We start from the raw sequence: 18,004 nt of genomic DNA, 5'->3' as shown, positions 1-18,004 counted from the left end.
TATATATATATATATATATATATATATATATATATATATATATAATCATTCCTCCCTCCCAAAAGTCTGGACTATAGCTGCTTAAGTTTTCTTATTTTTAATTTTAAAAATAACGTTTTCGTTTATTTTATATATATATTAGACAAGAATGGAACAACAATTAGCATTTTAAATAAATACATTTTTAAAATCAATTCTGTAACGTCTCTTTTTTATTTGTATTTTGCTCTTTTGAAGACATTAAGAAAAGGTGAAGGGGATAAAAAGAAAATAGTTGTATACTAAAAAAGGAAGGTTGAATAGGCACACATACAAAATGAGCAACGAAAAAAACATGCGTATTAATAAAAATACTACAGTTCAGAATAATAATGACCAGGACTCAATGTTTGAAAATCCTGTTTTGAATCAGTACAAGTGCATTGAAGATAAACATCCTGCCGTGAAGTTTCCGTACCATCCTGCAAGAAAGAAACCCGAACGTTTACAGATTGAAAAAGTTGTTGGTATTAGAAAGCTGTTGAATCCAACCGAATTATACTTCACAACTGGTAGAATTACAGACAAATCTCAAATACGTGATGTCACAGTTGAAATAAATCCATACTGGACTCCTCCAGATTTGCAGCTTATGGGATATCGTGAAAAATGCCGAAGTCTTCGTAATGTTGAAACTGACAAAGAACATAAGTTACCAGCTAGTGAAAAGACAACAGCCATCAGCAGACAGAATAAAGATTTGTTAGCGAGAGTTCATATCGAGGAGGAACCAATCAAAGGTGATGAGGCTGCTGTGGACGAGAATCCTTTCTTCTTCCGGTTGATGGAAGAGAAAGGCCAACGTCAAGAACCATTTTCAGCCAAGAAGTACATACAGTTAATGAGGGATATATTTCACTGTAAGTTGTTATCTTATTTTAAACAGGACGAGATGAGGCGCTTAAAGTTCACAATAGACAACGAGAAACTGCTGTATCATGAAGTGAATAAAAACTTTGAAGACGATGTGCATAATATTGAGAAATATGTGGAGAAAGTTGCAAACGCATCTTCTAATGCGATGAGGGAAGCTGATGCTCAAATGAAACGAAGATTGTACTTAACGGAGGAACTGCAGCAGAAAATTCTTGAATCAGGACATCTTATGTACCAAATATCGAAGATAGAGCAGAAATATGATGAAATGATTGTGTACCAGAGATTTTTCCATCGGATGAGTCCTTTAGAATGGAGACTGGAACACGATCCTGACTACATGTTGACAGATGATGATGATGATGAGAATATAGAGGAGTATCCTTTACAAGAAAAACTTCGTGCCAGTATGTCATCAATGGCCATAATGTATAGAACGTCTCTCGAAAATATTAAATATGAGAACTTACGTAGACAGGCTGATTTGTATTTCACAGATCCAGCACAAATTTTAGAAATTTATCAAGAGTTGGAAAGTTTGAATTTATCCCTTATTTTGCAGATTCAAGATCAAGATATGGTCCTGGATGAGATGCGTAAGACATTTGAGGAAACGTCGAACAAGCTTGACCTCGAACTGAAAACTCTAAGAGACGACGTTAAACGTATAACACGTAGTATAAATTCAGAAAACAACAAGTTGCAGAATTATGCTGTGCAAGTGCAACGTCTTTCGTCAGAGCAAGATGAAACATCTATTCAAACCATATTCAAGAAACTATACAGAGAAATCACTCGTGTCTATGAGAATTTTATTGATAAAAATGAATCCGATTTGAGCGTGACTGTTATGATGCGAGCAATTGAAGGAAGATTTTTAGAAATCCTCACATCTATCGATGATATATCGTTTGAACAAATGTTACTTTTGAAGAAGCAGGTCCGAGAAATGAAGATAAACGAGAAGAAGCAAGCTGAACTGGCGGCCAAACAAAAGAAGGCAATGGAAATACTTCTGGATTCCATGATAACAGAATTCCAAGGACCTCGTAAAATTTACGGTAAATCTGTTCTCAAAGGACGTACAGAACCACCTAAACAAATTGAGATAATACCAAAACCTTCAGAAACTGAAATAGAAGCCGCTAGAGTGTATGAATATTTTTTCACGTAATGACATCTATCCTACTTGCAGTAAATAACAAATGTTGTATATTGGAACAGATGTTGTAGAAGACGGTAAAGGGAAATTGTATGAACATGAGCAAAATAAACATAAATATATATTAAGTAAAATTGAAAAGACTATATTTATCGCTTTTCTTGAAGTGACATTTCAATTAGAAAATTTTAATCTTTAAGTTCCACAGTTATACCCTATGGGGTAAACGAGACATATAATTAATGAAAGTTATAAATTGGTGAAATGATAAAGTGAGAGGAAAGAGAAGAACATCACGATACCTCACGGACACGACATTGTCTACCAAAATCTCACATGACAAGGAATTGAACCAGGATTCTTTTCACCAACTTCGAAAGATTTATCAGTAAGAACAAAAAATAGATTTGCTTCAACCATTTCCATAGTTTTCAGATTAATCTCGTTTTATATACAATACAACAAAAACCAGGCCACTACGTATATGCTCATCAAGGAAATTCGAACTTCTAATTAGTTTCGGCTCATGATCTTCAGCTTAATAATACCACAAGCCATGCCACTACACAACAGTGGCTCCACTGAGCTACCCAATCCTGCTCTCTATTTCAATCAGTGTAGTAACTGTTGGGATATACGATACTACAGAAAAAGATTTTTCTTTTGTAAAACTAGAGGTAACAATGGAATGTACGAAGGGGAGTCAAATGAAAACCATAATTATTTTTTTTTTAAATATTATTTATTGGTCACACAGGGTGCAGAAGTAAATCACTTTTCAACATAGTCCCCTCCTCGTTCAATGCAAGTCCGCCACCGCTTCGGGAGAGCCTGAATACCTGCAGAAAAAGTCTTTTGGGCGACGGCGCAACCACTCGTGCACCGCGTTGCGTACCTCTTCATCGGAGTGGAGCTTCCTGCCGCCACTCCTTGCTCGCTCGCTTTGTTTCAGGCTGATGGTAATGCACCCATGTTTCGTCACCAGTGACGATTCGTGACTGGAAGGCTTTACCATCACGTTCAGCACGCCACAAAAGGTCTTCGCACGCATCAACACGTCGCTGTTTCAGTTCAGGCGTCAGTTGTCGGGGCACCCATCTTGCAGACACCTTATGAAACTGGAGAACATCATTCACAATATACTGAACCTTCATTCGCCTCGGTTTCACACCTTCACTTCGCAAAAACCGAATCACAGAACGCTGCTCCTCGCTGGTGCATGTGGCTGCCATTTTGGAACTGTTGTTGCGCCAATGTTTGTGCATCTGCCGGCTGCTGCCACCTAGGAGACATCCGGCATACTATCGTAAACAGGCATGCCAACTTACAGCTCACTGGCGCCATATGCGGATTTTGATTTCTACTTTTATGGTTTTCAGTTGACTTACCCTAAGGATTATCTCTGGGTACGAATGTTTATCTCGCAGGGACTTGGGAGCGACTCTGCCCAAGTTTACCATTTTCCTCCAAATTTCCCATTGTTCCCCAAATTTACCTCTCTCACCCCAAAACTTACATTCTCTAGTTTAATTATACCATTTTCAATGAAAAATATAGTTCACTAAATAATTACATTGGCGAAACTAGCACCATAAAAGAAGGCTGTGGGCATTTCTGTCTGGATATCGTAAAAATTAATCCTCTTGATAGTGTGTTAATGATGTATATGTTGAAGACGTACCCACAACTCCAAACAAATATATATGTAGTATATTAGGCGGCAGTAGAACTGACGTTTAATGTAAACCAATGGCAGCATGAGTGCTATTGCCAAACCTCCGGTGAAATAATAACCTTTAGGTGATGAAATTTTGGTGAAGTTTACGCCAATATCTTCGCAAAGTTGACACCAATATGTTGACAATGTTCACGTGTTACTAAAAACATATAAATTGTTTGCCGAAATTAACTCCTAGATCATAGCTTAGGTAATGTCGAAATAAGCTGATTGGTTAACGTGAAAGTGTTCCTGAAGGTGAAACATCAATTTAACTGCCGCGCACAATATAGTTAATCTTCACTCATTTGAATTCATTTCAAACTTCTCTTATAATGGCCATTGCACAGCCTCAACAGACAGTCCTTATGCAAGGTTGCAAAGCTAGCTTATTTCAAGCTACATATAACTTGTTTGGGTGACTAGTCGAATGACAGTAAATTTATATACTCGTGACAGCTTATGAATTGAAATTTATCTTATGTGTGATAAATTTCATTACTAAAAAATTGAACCTTTAGAGGTGAATATTTAAAATATATTTATTATGGTTTGAAAATGTGATTATGAAACAACATATAAACCTTTATTCTATGATCTGTTATATTTCTGGCAACACCAAAATACTCTAGCTATAAAACTGCTGTTTAGAGTTGCTTCATGGTTAAGAGGTTAGCATAAGCGATTTTGGCGTTTGAGAGCCGGGTTCGATTCCCGGCAGGAGCTCACGTGGTTCGGATTCCACGTTAATCAGTAGTCCACATCAGTTGTCAAATTACGTTAAGCTTAATCCTCTGTGACTCATATATCCTGAGAATTTGGGAAACTAATGTCATCTCGTGCAAAAAAAAAAAAAAAAGTTTAATCCTTTTTGTACAGTACTGCCTAATATAACATTGTATGGTTTTCTTCTTTCCAGGTTGTGCGAATTACCATTTTAGCTCCTGAATCTCATTCATGAAGTATCAAGTTTCCACATGCTTCAAGAGAATCTTTTCTCATGTACTTTGCAATGTTTGTGTGTTCATCGTCCGGAAAAGTAAAGAAACATGTTTCAGTTGCGAGAACCACAATATTTCTTTGTCTACTACTTCTTGGAGATAAACGTAAACAAATACAGAACGCTGACCGGGTTATGTCCAACTAAATTTCGAAGTGCGCTTACTTTATGAAAACACATGACGCTGCCAATGACTGTGTTCTATTGGACAGTTAACATTATTGGCTATCGCTTGACATCGCAATTGCCCATGCAACGAGTGCTTAGAACTACAGGCATAGGAATTATATTCCATTTCTTATTGTGCGTCATGCATGACCACGTCGGAGTATGGGGTAGCGGTGTTGTAGACGTTAATCAGTAGGTCCCATCTTATATAGCCTCGCTGCTGAAAGTAACGTTAAACTCGAAATCAACTCAACTGTTTCAATGCCACCATAAAACCAGAGGAAAGATATTACGGTATTGCTGGATGCATTGTCCATATGGATGTCCGAATTCTTGACGTAAAGTAATAGTTGTGATTTTGCTTTATTGACTAGCTAAAAGCTTTCGACCGGGTCAAATGGACAAAACTTCTGAAAATTCTTAAATAAATCGGGATTAACTGGAGAGACCGACGACTCATTCGGAACCTGTACATACGACAACATGTGAAGTAGCGCTTGAATGAAGGAAACGTCAGTACTGTAGAGATTGGAAGAGGAGTCAGACAAGAATATAGTATGTCACCTCAATTATTCACCTTTTACAGTGAATGTATAATGAAGGAAGCATTAGTAGGAATGGGAGATTTCAAGATTGGAGGACAGATTATTAATAAGATCAGGTGTGCAGATGATACGGTTATTATAGCTAGAAACGGAAAAGGACTACATGAGATTGGGGACAAAATAATTGACACGGGGAAACAATATGGAATGGAAGTTAAAGTGCGAACTTATGGGTCAGTGTGGAACAAAAAGAACTAGATGAGGTAGATCGTTTCCAGTATCTGGGAAGTATTTTGATGACCTACGCTTACTACACCAAAGAGATCAAGAATTCCAAGCTAAAGAGGCCTTCAACAAGAAAGAGAGAGGAAAAAAGTTCTTAACTAGCAGGTTCGATATTGGACTAATGAAGAAGCAGGTCGAGTGCTATATATGGAGTGTTGGACTGTACGGTTCAGAGACTTGGACATTATGGAAGTTAGAAAAGTAATCCTTCGAGTGCTTCAAATATGGAGAAACATGAAGATAAAATGGACGGAGAAGGTAACAAATGAAGATGTTTTAAAACAAGTAGGAGAGAAGATGATGCTTGTAGCCAGCATCCTTCGTATAGGAAAGCAAATAGATTGGACACATCTTGCGAAGAAATTGTCTTCTTCATACCGCGATAAAAGAATAGATGGAAGGGAAGAGAGGGATAGGAAGAAGAAGTACATAGCTGATTGACGATTTTAAAAATAGAAGAAACTATTGGAAGTTAAAACAGGAAGCCGAAGATGGGGAAACGTGGAAAAAATTATAGGCCCGAAGCTAAGGAAAAAAAACTCATTAGTCGGAAGACTTACCAACAGGCAGAGTACTTATTAATACTTAGTGACACTGACATTTTATCAATCAGATAATAATATTATTATTATCAATAGTAGTAACAGAATTTTTTCTTGTTAGTTTAACATTCCACGTTTTGCACAGAGGCTAAGTATGATAGTAATGATGATCCTAGATTGTAATGGTGGAATGATGAAAGTAAGAAGAAACGGGAGAACCCTGAAAAAAAACACACACGGTGTTTGTCACCACAAATCCTACTTGGCAGGAGCTGGGATCAAACCAGGGACTTCATGTACCAGAAGCGAGCGCTCTACCACTGAGCCACCGCAACCTCCAGTAGTAGAAGCAGTAAGATTAATAGTAATAGAGGTAATAACTGCTTATTTTTTCAGTATCTAGCAATTAAAAATTTTGTGAGATAATACTAATACTAATACTGATAATATTGCTACTACTACTAATAATAATACACTATTTCAGTGCCGCAAACAGCTTGTTAACAAAAATACAGTAGGCCTATAGTGCTTTGCATTAAAGCATTTTATTATGATACAGTAATAATAATAATAATAATAATAATAATAATAATAATAATAATAATAATAATAATAATAATAATAATAATAATAATAATAATGTTAAAATGTTTATTGAGAACAAACAGCATTACAGCCACAAGTGGCCTCCCCCATAAAGAAGGTTTATATAAGCATAGGGCGCATGCAGATAGACATGACATATACAACTGATCATACAAAAATAGGTGAAATGAATAAAATATTGGTTCAAAAAAATAACAAAAGCATGTAATGCCTATTACAAACTGAAAAATACAAAGAAAGCAGTAGTAAAAAAAAAGATATAAGCATAATTATTATGCATTTAGAATAAATATAGCGTATAAAATACAAAAATAAAACATTATTCACGGTATAGTTGAAACAGTTTACAAAATATTAAAAAGAAAAACGGTTTCAGAAAGACACTATGTATTGCTATTAGAGATTGAAAATAAATAAACACATCAAGTACAATACACTCATTCAATAAAAATAAAATGAGTATACAAAAGGTAAAAGAATTGCATATGACATATTAAAAAAAACTCATGACCAAGATTTTAAAAAAAGTAGTATCCGAAGAAAAATGAACAAGGATAGAAGAGAGGAAAAGATGATAGGAAAATAAAAGATGAGAAAGAAAAAAGCAACCTAAAAAACCTTAAAACATCTTTAATATGTCACCTTACAAGTTAATTAGGAAAGCATTATAGGTCTTTTAGAATTTTAATTAATTGTAAACTGACTTTAGCAAAGTTACTTTGGAAGATATCTAGAACATAGTAATACTTGTTGGCTGTTTCTATAGTTTTATAGATTGAACATTTCAAGGTAGAAATATTCGAAACAAAAGGTACAAAATTTCTAACATTACGATAAGGTATTCTTATGGACCATAAACCATCAACAAAAAGAAACACCCTGAAGAATATTATGAAAAAAACTCAAATCAAAAATATATCGCCTATCAGTTTGAGGTAACAGATGGAGCTCTTTAGATATGCAGGACAAGTTCATATCTTTGAAATCTTTGAACTCGTCGTAACCAGGCTAAAAAATTATTTTGAACAGATTCTATGGCATTTATAAAATACTTAGCTTCACTATTCCAAATTACCGTACCGTGTTCCAAATGAGAATGCACGTTGCAAATGTATAGAATTTTACAAGTGTTGATATTCGAAAAATTACGGCAAAGCCATTTTAACATTGCTAAGTTTTTCCCGGCCTTAAATATAATTACCTGTAAATATTTACAAAATAATAGTTTGTTATCTAAAATTATTCCTAAATCCTATGGGTTCCAAAATCGATTCTCTGTTTACCAACTGTGTAATAATTAAAAAAATGATCAGTTTTCCTTGAGAAAGTTATACCTTTAGTTTTGGTAATATTCAAAGGCAAAAAATTGTTTTCTGACCACTTTACAACTGATTCAATATTCTCTTGTAACGTAACTTGATCATGAAGGGTTTTAATTTTCTTTAAAAAAAATTATGTCATCGGCGTATATCAAATATCTACAAGTTAACATCTCAGGTAGGTCATTTACATACAGTAAAAACAACAAGGGGCCGAGATTGGAACCGTGGGGTACACCAGATGTTATATTATGAATAGAAGAAATACAGCCATTATACCTAACTTTAAATTTCCTATTATTTAAGTACAAATCTATCCACTTTATTATCTGATTCGATAATTGGTACTTGTACAACTTACTTATTAATAAGTGATGAGGTAATTTGTCAAAAGCTTTGGCAAAATTAAAGTAAATAATATCAGTCTGACCATCCGATCGAATAACAGAGAACAAATTATGAACAAAGCATGCCAAATTTGTAATAACTGATTTAACATTTATAAACCCATGTTGATTTCTGTCTAAGTGATCATATACAGCATTATACAAGTAGTTGTATATTATTTTTTTCAAAAATTTTAGGAATAACATTTATTAGAGAAATTGGTCTATAATCATTAATTTTGTCACCTTTAATCTTGGGTACTTGTGTTACGGCTACAATTTCCCAAGCTTCAGGATAAATATTTTCATTTAAATTCCAATTATACAAAGATGCTAACACTCGTGAAATTACCTCAGCCACATCTTTTATAATAAAAACAGGTATTCCGTCTATACCAGACGCAGATTTGGTCTTTAAGGATTTAATAGCATCTCTTACATTTCTAATTGTAATAGGAGGTAGTTTCCTCTCACAGAAAGTTTCTGATGATGTTAAATAATTATTTTGTATTAGTAATAGTTGGAAATGTCTGGTAGACTGATGCAAAGTACTCTGCAAATAAATTTGTCAACAACTCACAGTCAGTAACCAAAGAATCATTTACTACAATTCCAGATGCGGTTTTTTTTTTTTGCCCTTGGATACATATCTCCAAAATTTCTCAGAATTACTATTTAATTGATTTTTCATTTTAATATAGTAAATACTTTTGTTGTCTTTTAATTGAGTCTTAAAGGCCTTGCGGTAATTGACAAATAATAAATAGTCTTCATAATATGATGTAATTTTATACCTTTTGTATGATAAATTCTTAGCTTTTAATAAAGGAACAGATTTTTGGAATACCAACAAGGATATTTAGATGCTCTTGGTATAGATTTCGGAATATTCTTTTCCATAGCTAATACTATTACTTTTTCAAAATCCAAAACTGCTTCATTTATATCTGGGTTTAAAATATATTATACCAATCGATATTAGCTAGTTGATATAATGCGTACTAATCACCTTTAACAAATTGAAAACGCTTAGAGAACTTTTTCATTTTACAACCTTTAGGTAGAAACACAATTGTTTCAATCGGATATTGAAAAGTATCAGGATGCACCATGCAGTGATTAGTTTTCCTTGACACAGAAGTAGCATTAGTGATAACAAGATCAAGAGCAGAGACTGATGGTTCAACACACAGGTTAGTATTTTCAAAAAAAAAAAAAAAAAAAAAAAAGACAACTGCTGAAACTTCAATTTGGAATAATAATGGAAGCTGTTCATTATTTATTCAATCAATTTTGGATATGCTGAAATCTCCAAATATCAATATATATTTTTTCCAGAGGATTCAACCTACTAGAAATGTGGTTCAGGTAATTTTCAAAATTCACAGGGGAAAAGGTTTTTTAAAAGATAAACACACGATATTAAGAGATTCTTTGCAGAATTACATTTTAGTTCAATCCACACACATTCACTTATAAATTCAAGATCAGGCCTGCGATTCATCATAAAGTTTTTCCTTATTGCTATCAGAGATAAACCACCTCTTTGATATAACTCTTCGTTATATAATCTGTCGGCTCTAAAACAGATATAAGTATCTGAGAAATAATCGTAATCTCTATGAATATCGGATAACCATGTTTCTGTGACAGCGATTATATCATATTCACAGTCAGAGATTGAAGAGAAAAAATCACTACTTTTAGTTCTTAATCCACGAACATTTTGATACCAAATTTTAAGGTTTAGGTTCGTCATGTTTAGTAGGAGAATTATGATTGGTAACTTCGCCATAATTCCGGAGTTTACCATAGAAAGGTCCTATGAGAATACCTGTAGGCCATACTTTAGAATCGTTGATTCGGCAGAAATCTGATTCACTCACCTCTACATGAAATAAGAATAAGAATTATGTTTGGTTTTCAATTTGGTGCAAACCACTTCTTTCATATTCAGTTCCTTAACAATTTCTTCAACTTTTTCACTAGTAACTAACGGGTTAAATCTTGTTACAAACAGTGCGTTTTTTTCTTGATTTAGACACCAGGTTTGAATTACCTGAGCCACAGCCAACGGTGAGTTTCCTTGGTTATCTCCGAGAATCTGAAATCGGCAAGTTGTTAACTTTCCGAGCTTGAAATGGTTTATATATTATATTTAATATAAACATAGTAACACTTCTTTAAAAAAGAAAAGACAATTAACACACACACACCAAAAGACTCCAAATGGCCAAAAAGGAATCTGCTCACAAATTAAAGAAAAGAAATCAGCTTCTCGACGTGCCAAAGGATCTAAAATTACTGAAGACCTCACGACCCAACCTATTATGTTGTGAAGCTTAGGAACAGAGAAGATGGAAAGGTCCCTGCTTAGTAGGGTGGGCCGAAAACGGCCGAAAAAAAATTTTTTTTTAGAAAATTAATATTGAGTACCATGCAAAAGTTGTTTAATGTTATATTATGTTTCCTCACTAAAACAGAGCCGGATTAAAAGATATTTAACCGGCCCCGGGGGCCCCAAAGAACGTTAATTTTGAAAAAAAAAAGTAGCCAGCAATGAAAACATTATTAAAATATATTTTTTAGAAAGTTAAGTTTGAGTACCATGCAAAAGTTGTATAATATTACGTTATATTTCTTCACCAAAACAGAGCCGGATTAAAAGACATTTAACCGGGCCCCGGGGGCCTCAAAGAAAGGTTAATTGTGAAAAAAAAATAGTTGCGAGTAGTGAAAATATTGAAATATTTTTTTAGAAAGTTAAGTTTGAGTACCATGCAAAAGTGGTATAATATTATGTTTCTTCACTAAAATAGAGCCGAATAAAAAGATATTTAACCGGGCCTCGGGGGCCCGAAAGAACGGTAATTTAAAAAAAAAAGTAGCCAGCAATGAAAATATTATTAAAATATATTTTTAGAAAGTTAAGTTTCAGTACCGTGCAAAAGTTGTATAATGTTTATTATGTTTCCTCACCAAAACAGCCGGATTAAAACATATTTAACCGGGCCCCGGGGGCCCCAAAGAACGTTAATTTTGAAAAAAAAGTTGTGAATAGTGAAAATATTATTGAAATATATTTTTTTAGAAAGTTAAGTTTGAGTACCGTGCAAAATTTATAATGTCATATTTCCTCACCAAAACAGAGCCGGATAAAAAGATATTTAACCGGGCCCCGGGAGCCCAAAAGAACGTTAATGCTGAAAAAATATGGTTGTGAGTAGTGAAAATATTGAAATATTTGTTTTCAGAAAATTAAGTTTGAGTACCGTGCAAAAGTTGTATAATGCTATGTTTCTTCCCCAAAACAGAGACAGAAAAAATATTTCAGGAGGGTCCGAAAAGTGTTGTTATTATTTTTTAAATATAAATAGGCTATCATTATTTTAAGTATGTATAGAAAATTGGTTAAGATTCCTAATACTTTAACTTGACCCCAGGATTTTAAATGTTCTGATCTGATGTGCAGCTCTTCGCCTGATTGGTGTTTAGTAGATATAATAGTACCGACACAAATACATAAGGTAAGGTTGAAAAATTGACCAACAAACACCAAACCAGCGCAGAACTCACCACGTGGAGGTGGCTACACAGCGAGTTCCTCCCACCCACCCTCCTCTTACTTAAAGCTCCTTAGATGAATCTTGGAACAAAATATTGAGATTTATGTTCGAAGCTTGGTAGATACTTTGATGCTTCCAGTTTTGCTCGAATATAACCGTCTCGTGCAACACTCCCGCATACTTCTGAAGAAGATTCTGTTACTACCTTTACACACCTCTCCAAAGCCTGTGTGTGGAAGGGGAACGTGACAAACTGAAATCTCCTCTTTTCCACAATCATTTCGGTTGGTTCTTCTATTGATACGTTAGCCGAAATCGGAGGTTTCGTTACTATTACTTCTGACCAATCAGTCAAATCTATATAATCCGCATATTCTTCAGTGCTTTGCCTATTGCAATTGTCAATTAGAACTATAGTTTGGTATTTTCGGCCATCAAAATAGAGACCCTTAAAATTAGTAGCTTTACACTGTAGACGGTTTCTTTTTTCTTTTTCTTTTTCTTTTTTGCTAGTTTCGTACGGATTTTGTTTTTATCTACTACCTTGTCTTAGTTTTGTTCAGTAAATTCATATCTTCTAAAACAGCGGATTCAATTTTAGCAGCCGACCTATTCGATATACCTGTTAAATCTTTTGCGGTACTCATTTGTTTAGGGCTCACTATTGTTTATTTAGGTTTACTTTAGATTTTATTCTCTAAATGATTGCTCCATGCGAACTCTTCATCGTCTGAATTCGGGGTGGAAGCGCTTAATGTATGTTCCAAGTACGGGATTGAGCCTAACGATTGTAACCCTCTTGTAATTGGTACCGTAGCATCATAATCGATCTGTGTGTCATGCTTTCTTTTGATCCTATGGGTTTCTGCTTCATCTACATTGCAACTCGTCATTTGTCTCTGATTTCTCTGATCTAATATGAGCTCCCAGTCCAAAAGCGGTATATAATTTGATTTACCACACTTACAGGTTAATCTATCGCAGCATTTGCAAGAGAAAATATCAAAAAACTTCTGAGCACCGTTCTTAAATTTCTTTAATTTGGCTCTTAATGGGGTATATCTCATTTCTTAATAGGGTTAATGATCGTTTTGCATTTTGAGTTGTAATTCAAAATCGTATGCTTAATTCGAAGTCAAGACAATACAGGAAGAGAGGCTCGCAGCCATATTGTTTCTAGTTTATTTGAATTCAGCAATGTAAGCGCCGCCTTCGGAAAGCCAGTGTTATGTATTTTGCATCCAGATGCGAAAAAGTGATAATTTCTTAAAGTTTGAGAGTTCTGAGCTGGGCTCAACACAAAGGTTTTTCGTGTGTTAACCCTCGGATGCATGTCGCTTTTTTTCTACACTTTTACATATGTGGGGTCAATTTGACCCCACGCAATATTTGGTTGATAATAATATAACATAGTATGCATGTTAGGTTAATTAGATTACGTTAGGTTTGGTTAAGTTAGGTAATGCGGAGGTATGTTAAGTTTGTTTAGATTAGGTTACATTAGGCAAGGTATATAGTTCAGGTTATCGCGTTTTATTCATTAATATAAGGAATAAACCAATTACAAATATTGTTCAGATATTTTAACTGTTTTCCTCTTCCTCGCTTTCCGAATAGTTAAAAATAGTTCACTCTTCTTCATATTAATATGAGTAACAGTTCACTTACACTTATCCGAGCTGCAATTCAGCACCATAATCTTACTTGAAACAAAAGATTTCTTGAGCAAGGAAAACAACACTAAATATGAAGAAAGTACCCATGTTTTGGCTTTGTCACATCAATACACATCACTGACATTCAGAACACACTACTAACACACTACTGTGAAATTTGCACACATACTTCTCACATCTGCTGCAACGCTGTGATGTCTTCCTGTCCTCTTCCCTTGTACAGATCTGACATCTTACTCTCTTGTTCGAAGATGTAGGAGCCAATGCCTTTGTTTCCCTCTCTACACCGCAGAGTTTCATCGCATCAATCACTGGTTTCTTTAGGTTCAAACTGTGGCACCTCAGCCTGATGTGAGGAAGAATCAGTTCGTTCGCCAACTCAGTTAGAAAGACACGGCGCTTGTGACTGATCCCTGAATGATAATCCGGATGTTGTGATAAGTAGCATGTGTATGCATTGAGAGCGCCTACGTTGATTACATTATAAAAGAGGGCCATTGGCCAGCGACGCGTCTGTCTCCTACAGGTGTATGTTTGAACCAATTTGTCCATGGCGTCAACTCCACTCTTTGTTTGGTTGTAAAATTTTATGATTTCTGGCTTCTTCTTGGAATCTTCCTCATCCACGCCTGTGTCATGATGCATGGTGCTGAGTAGAATGACGTTCTTATTCTTTTTCGGTACGTAGCTTACTAGGGTAACATCTTTATTGAAGACGAATTGTGATGTGCTAGGCTGTCTTGACTTAACATTGACCAGCGCAGGTGGAATTTCACGTCTGTTTTTCTTTATTGTACCAACAATAGTTACATTTTGTACCAACAGTTCCTTAGCTAAATCATAACTTGTGAAAAACTGATCAGTTGTGATATTACTGCCGGAGTTCCGCAGCGTGTAGCACAATGTCTTCACGACGTTGCTGGCGAGGTTAGTTTGAACTGGTTCCCCTGGCTGTCGTCCCAAGTACACTAAACCGTCTTTTGCGTAAAAGTTCTCAGCATCACACAACCAGAAGATCTTAATGCCGTATTTACCTGGTTTACTTGGCATATACTGCACAAACTTGCATCTCCCACGGAAAGGCACTAACTGTTCATCAATCGTGAGGAAAACTCCGGGAACCATAACTTTTCGACAATTTTCTATGAAAAGTGTCCAGATATATCGAAATGCAGCCATGTGATCAGTTTCCAGACGCAAAGCGCGGGTTCGCTTGTCATCGAACCGGAGCAGTCTTCTGATATCTTCGAAACGATTCACGCCAAAAGTTGCTTTGTATTTCGGATTAGCGAATTTGCTGAGAAAAAGTTCGCGAATAGGAACATCCCAACTTCTCTCAGTACCTGCGATAAGAAGGATGCCAATAAAAGCCTGAAGCTCTTCTAATGTTAGGTCAGTCCACTTTTTCACTGATTTCACTGCCACTCTTCTTCCTTCTAAATTCGTGCACTGCACAATTTCCTCCAAAATGTTACGGGAAATGAACAAATCAAAGGCATCTTTGGGTGACGTCAAGACAAAGCCCCGCGGGAGACCTTGTACATTCCTTACGATGTTGTGCCTAGCAGTCTGGTGAACACCGGGTGGTTTGCTTTTCCACTCAATTCCATTCTTCGAAATCATACCGAAAGACGCTTGCTCATCCCTTGCATCTTCTTCTTCTTCTTCTTCATCATCACCACCATTATCCATTTCAAAATCACTGTCTTCCCTCGGAATGTTTTCCTCCTCTGAAACTCCATCATCTTCGTCAAAACTGTCCAAGTTGCTGGCAACACCATTATCATCCTCCTCCGTAAGCAGTTCGTTTATTTCATTTAGAGACAATCCTCTTTTTGTCATTACTGTCTATGGCACTTTCAGTCTAATAAACAGGATTTTATAAAATCACGTAAAAGCAATAAGCATGCACTTGTTCAAACCTAAAATGCGGCGTTCTTTCACACACGGTGTGCAATTGTTTCTGCAACACAAACAAACATGAGAGCGGAGCACTGTAGAAATGTCGTCCGACTATACACGCGGTCTGTCAACAACAACTGATTGCAGTGTTGTCAGGTTACAGTGGAAAAAAATATTTTCAAATAAGATAAAACGACCTTTTATTCGCGACAAATTTTTACTATACTTGCAGCAATATGCGAATTTATGGAAATTTTACAAGAGCATAAGTTCTCGAAGATCTCGAAATCAAAACTTATAAAAAATATCCAGTTTTACAAAAAGATTCATCATCATCCCTCGATAATTCGAATGATGATGATTGTTGTTCTGCCCTAAGGCAGGTCTTTGACCCGAAGGTCCCTGGGCAAGATGAGCCCATGGTGGTTTTTCATTGCCTTCCATGGGATGATGATGACGTCCTAAGGACGGGACCTACAGTTTAACGTGGGATCCGAATCACATGTGTCCCCACCGGGAATCGAACCCGGGACCCCTTGATTACAAGGCGGTGAGAGTAACCACTTATCCACCGGGGAATACTGATTTTAAAAGATTTTCTCTACTTTGGGTATAGCTGAACATTATATCCAGGCCAAACTTTTTATTTTGAACGTTTCTAAACTATTTTGAAACTGGGGTCAAATTGACCCCACATATGTAATAGATGGGTAATGATAAAAAATGGTAAAAAAAATAAATAATAATAACTTGCAAAACAAATGTGTTTACATTCTTTTGTAGTTGAAGCATCCTGCTTAGATGTCACAGAACATCAGGATTTTTCAGTGAGATTTCCTTGTAATACTAGGAAATAAAAGCATGTTGGGGTCAAAATGACCCCACACATGCATCCGAGGGTTAATATGGTAGTTATGAAAGTTAGTTAAGCTCTTAACAGTTATTTGCGTATATTGAAACCATGTATTTCATGTTTTATGTATTAATAGTATTGTCTGGTAAAATGTTATTATTACCTAAAACCATTTTATTTGAACAAAAAATTGGGAACTTTAGGGCCACGGGGGACCGGTTAAATATTGTTTTAAAATCAACATATTTGACATGGCTTCATTTCGTACCAATGCACAACTTTTGATAACTACTCTATCCTGAATATCTGAAAAAAAAAATTCTGCCCACCCTACTGCTTAGCCACCATAGAGCCCTGCTGCGAGATACTAACGCACCTCGACTTACTGCTCACGGTGTTTCCAGCCCCACTTCATCGAGGAAGGGACAGTTGCTCATTGATGGTAATTGGCCAGAAAAAGGAAAAAAGACCTTAAAAGAAATGAGCAACCACGGGGCCAAAGGCCGAGAAGCCATATAATAATAATAATAATAATAATAATAATAATAATAATAATAATAATAATAATAATAATAATAATAATAATAATAATAATAATAATAATAATAATAATGATGATGTTTGAAATATGTTTATTGGAAGCAAACATTATTACAGTTACAAGTGTCCCAAAGGAAAAAAAAATGTTTTTACAAGCATAGGGCGTATGCAAATAGAATTAACAACATACAACTGATCATACAAAAATAGGTGAAATGGATAAAATATTATTCAGAAAAAATAGCATTAAAAAGTGCAGTATCTATTACAACTGAGAAATACAAAAATTACAATACTAAAAAAATAAGCATAATTAATATGCATATAGAAAAAGTATGCCATATAGAATAAGTATACAGTATAAATAAAAAAGTAGATTATTTACCGTGTAGTTGAAACAGTTTACAACATATTGAAAGAAAAAAAGTTCAGAAAGACACTATATAGCTGTTATTACAGATTGAAAATAAATATTTCTAAGTTTAGCACATTAAGTAAAATACACTGATTCATACGGCTAGTAATAATAATGACGAGAATCAAATGAGCATACAAAAAAGAGATTGCATATGACAAATAAAAAAATTAAAACCAAGATAAAAAAAAGTGCATAACCATAGAAAAGAAATTATGCATAGAAGAAGAGAAAAGATGATAGGAAAATAAAAGAAGAGAGAATGAGAAAACTAACAAACCATAAAAGGATCCTTCAAATGCACCTTATAAGTTAACTAATAATAATAATATATAAATGTTTATTCGGCAGCAAACAGCATGCAACCACAAGTGCGACAAGAGAAAGAAAGAAAAAATGCTCATCCA

General features: G+C 35.1%; 1 protein-coding gene across 1 annotated transcript; it reads left to right on the top strand.

Annotated features, from left to right (window-relative positions):
• The first annotated feature begins 208 nt into the window (after nucleotides 1-208).
• On the top strand, nucleotides 209-2,205 carry LOC145694215 (cilia- and flagella-associated protein 100-like). The gene has a single exon (XM_081770327.1). The coding sequence runs from the start codon at nucleotides 317-319 to the stop codon at nucleotides 2,087-2,089; it is 1,773 nt and encodes a 590-aa protein (XP_081626453.1). The 5' UTR covers nucleotides 209-316; the 3' UTR covers nucleotides 2,090-2,205.
• The last annotated feature ends 15,799 nt before the right edge of the window (nucleotides 2,206-18,004 follow it).

This window comes from Thermobia domestica, chromosome 9 (assembly GCF_964235325.1).
Source record: "Thermobia domestica chromosome 9, izTheDome1.hap1.1, whole genome shotgun sequence".
NCBI classification, from domain to species: domain Eukaryota; kingdom Metazoa; phylum Arthropoda; class Insecta; order Zygentoma; family Lepismatidae; genus Thermobia; species Thermobia domestica.
The sequence above is the reverse complement of the archived record's forward strand: the minus strand, read 5'-3'. Positions and strand labels throughout refer to the sequence as shown.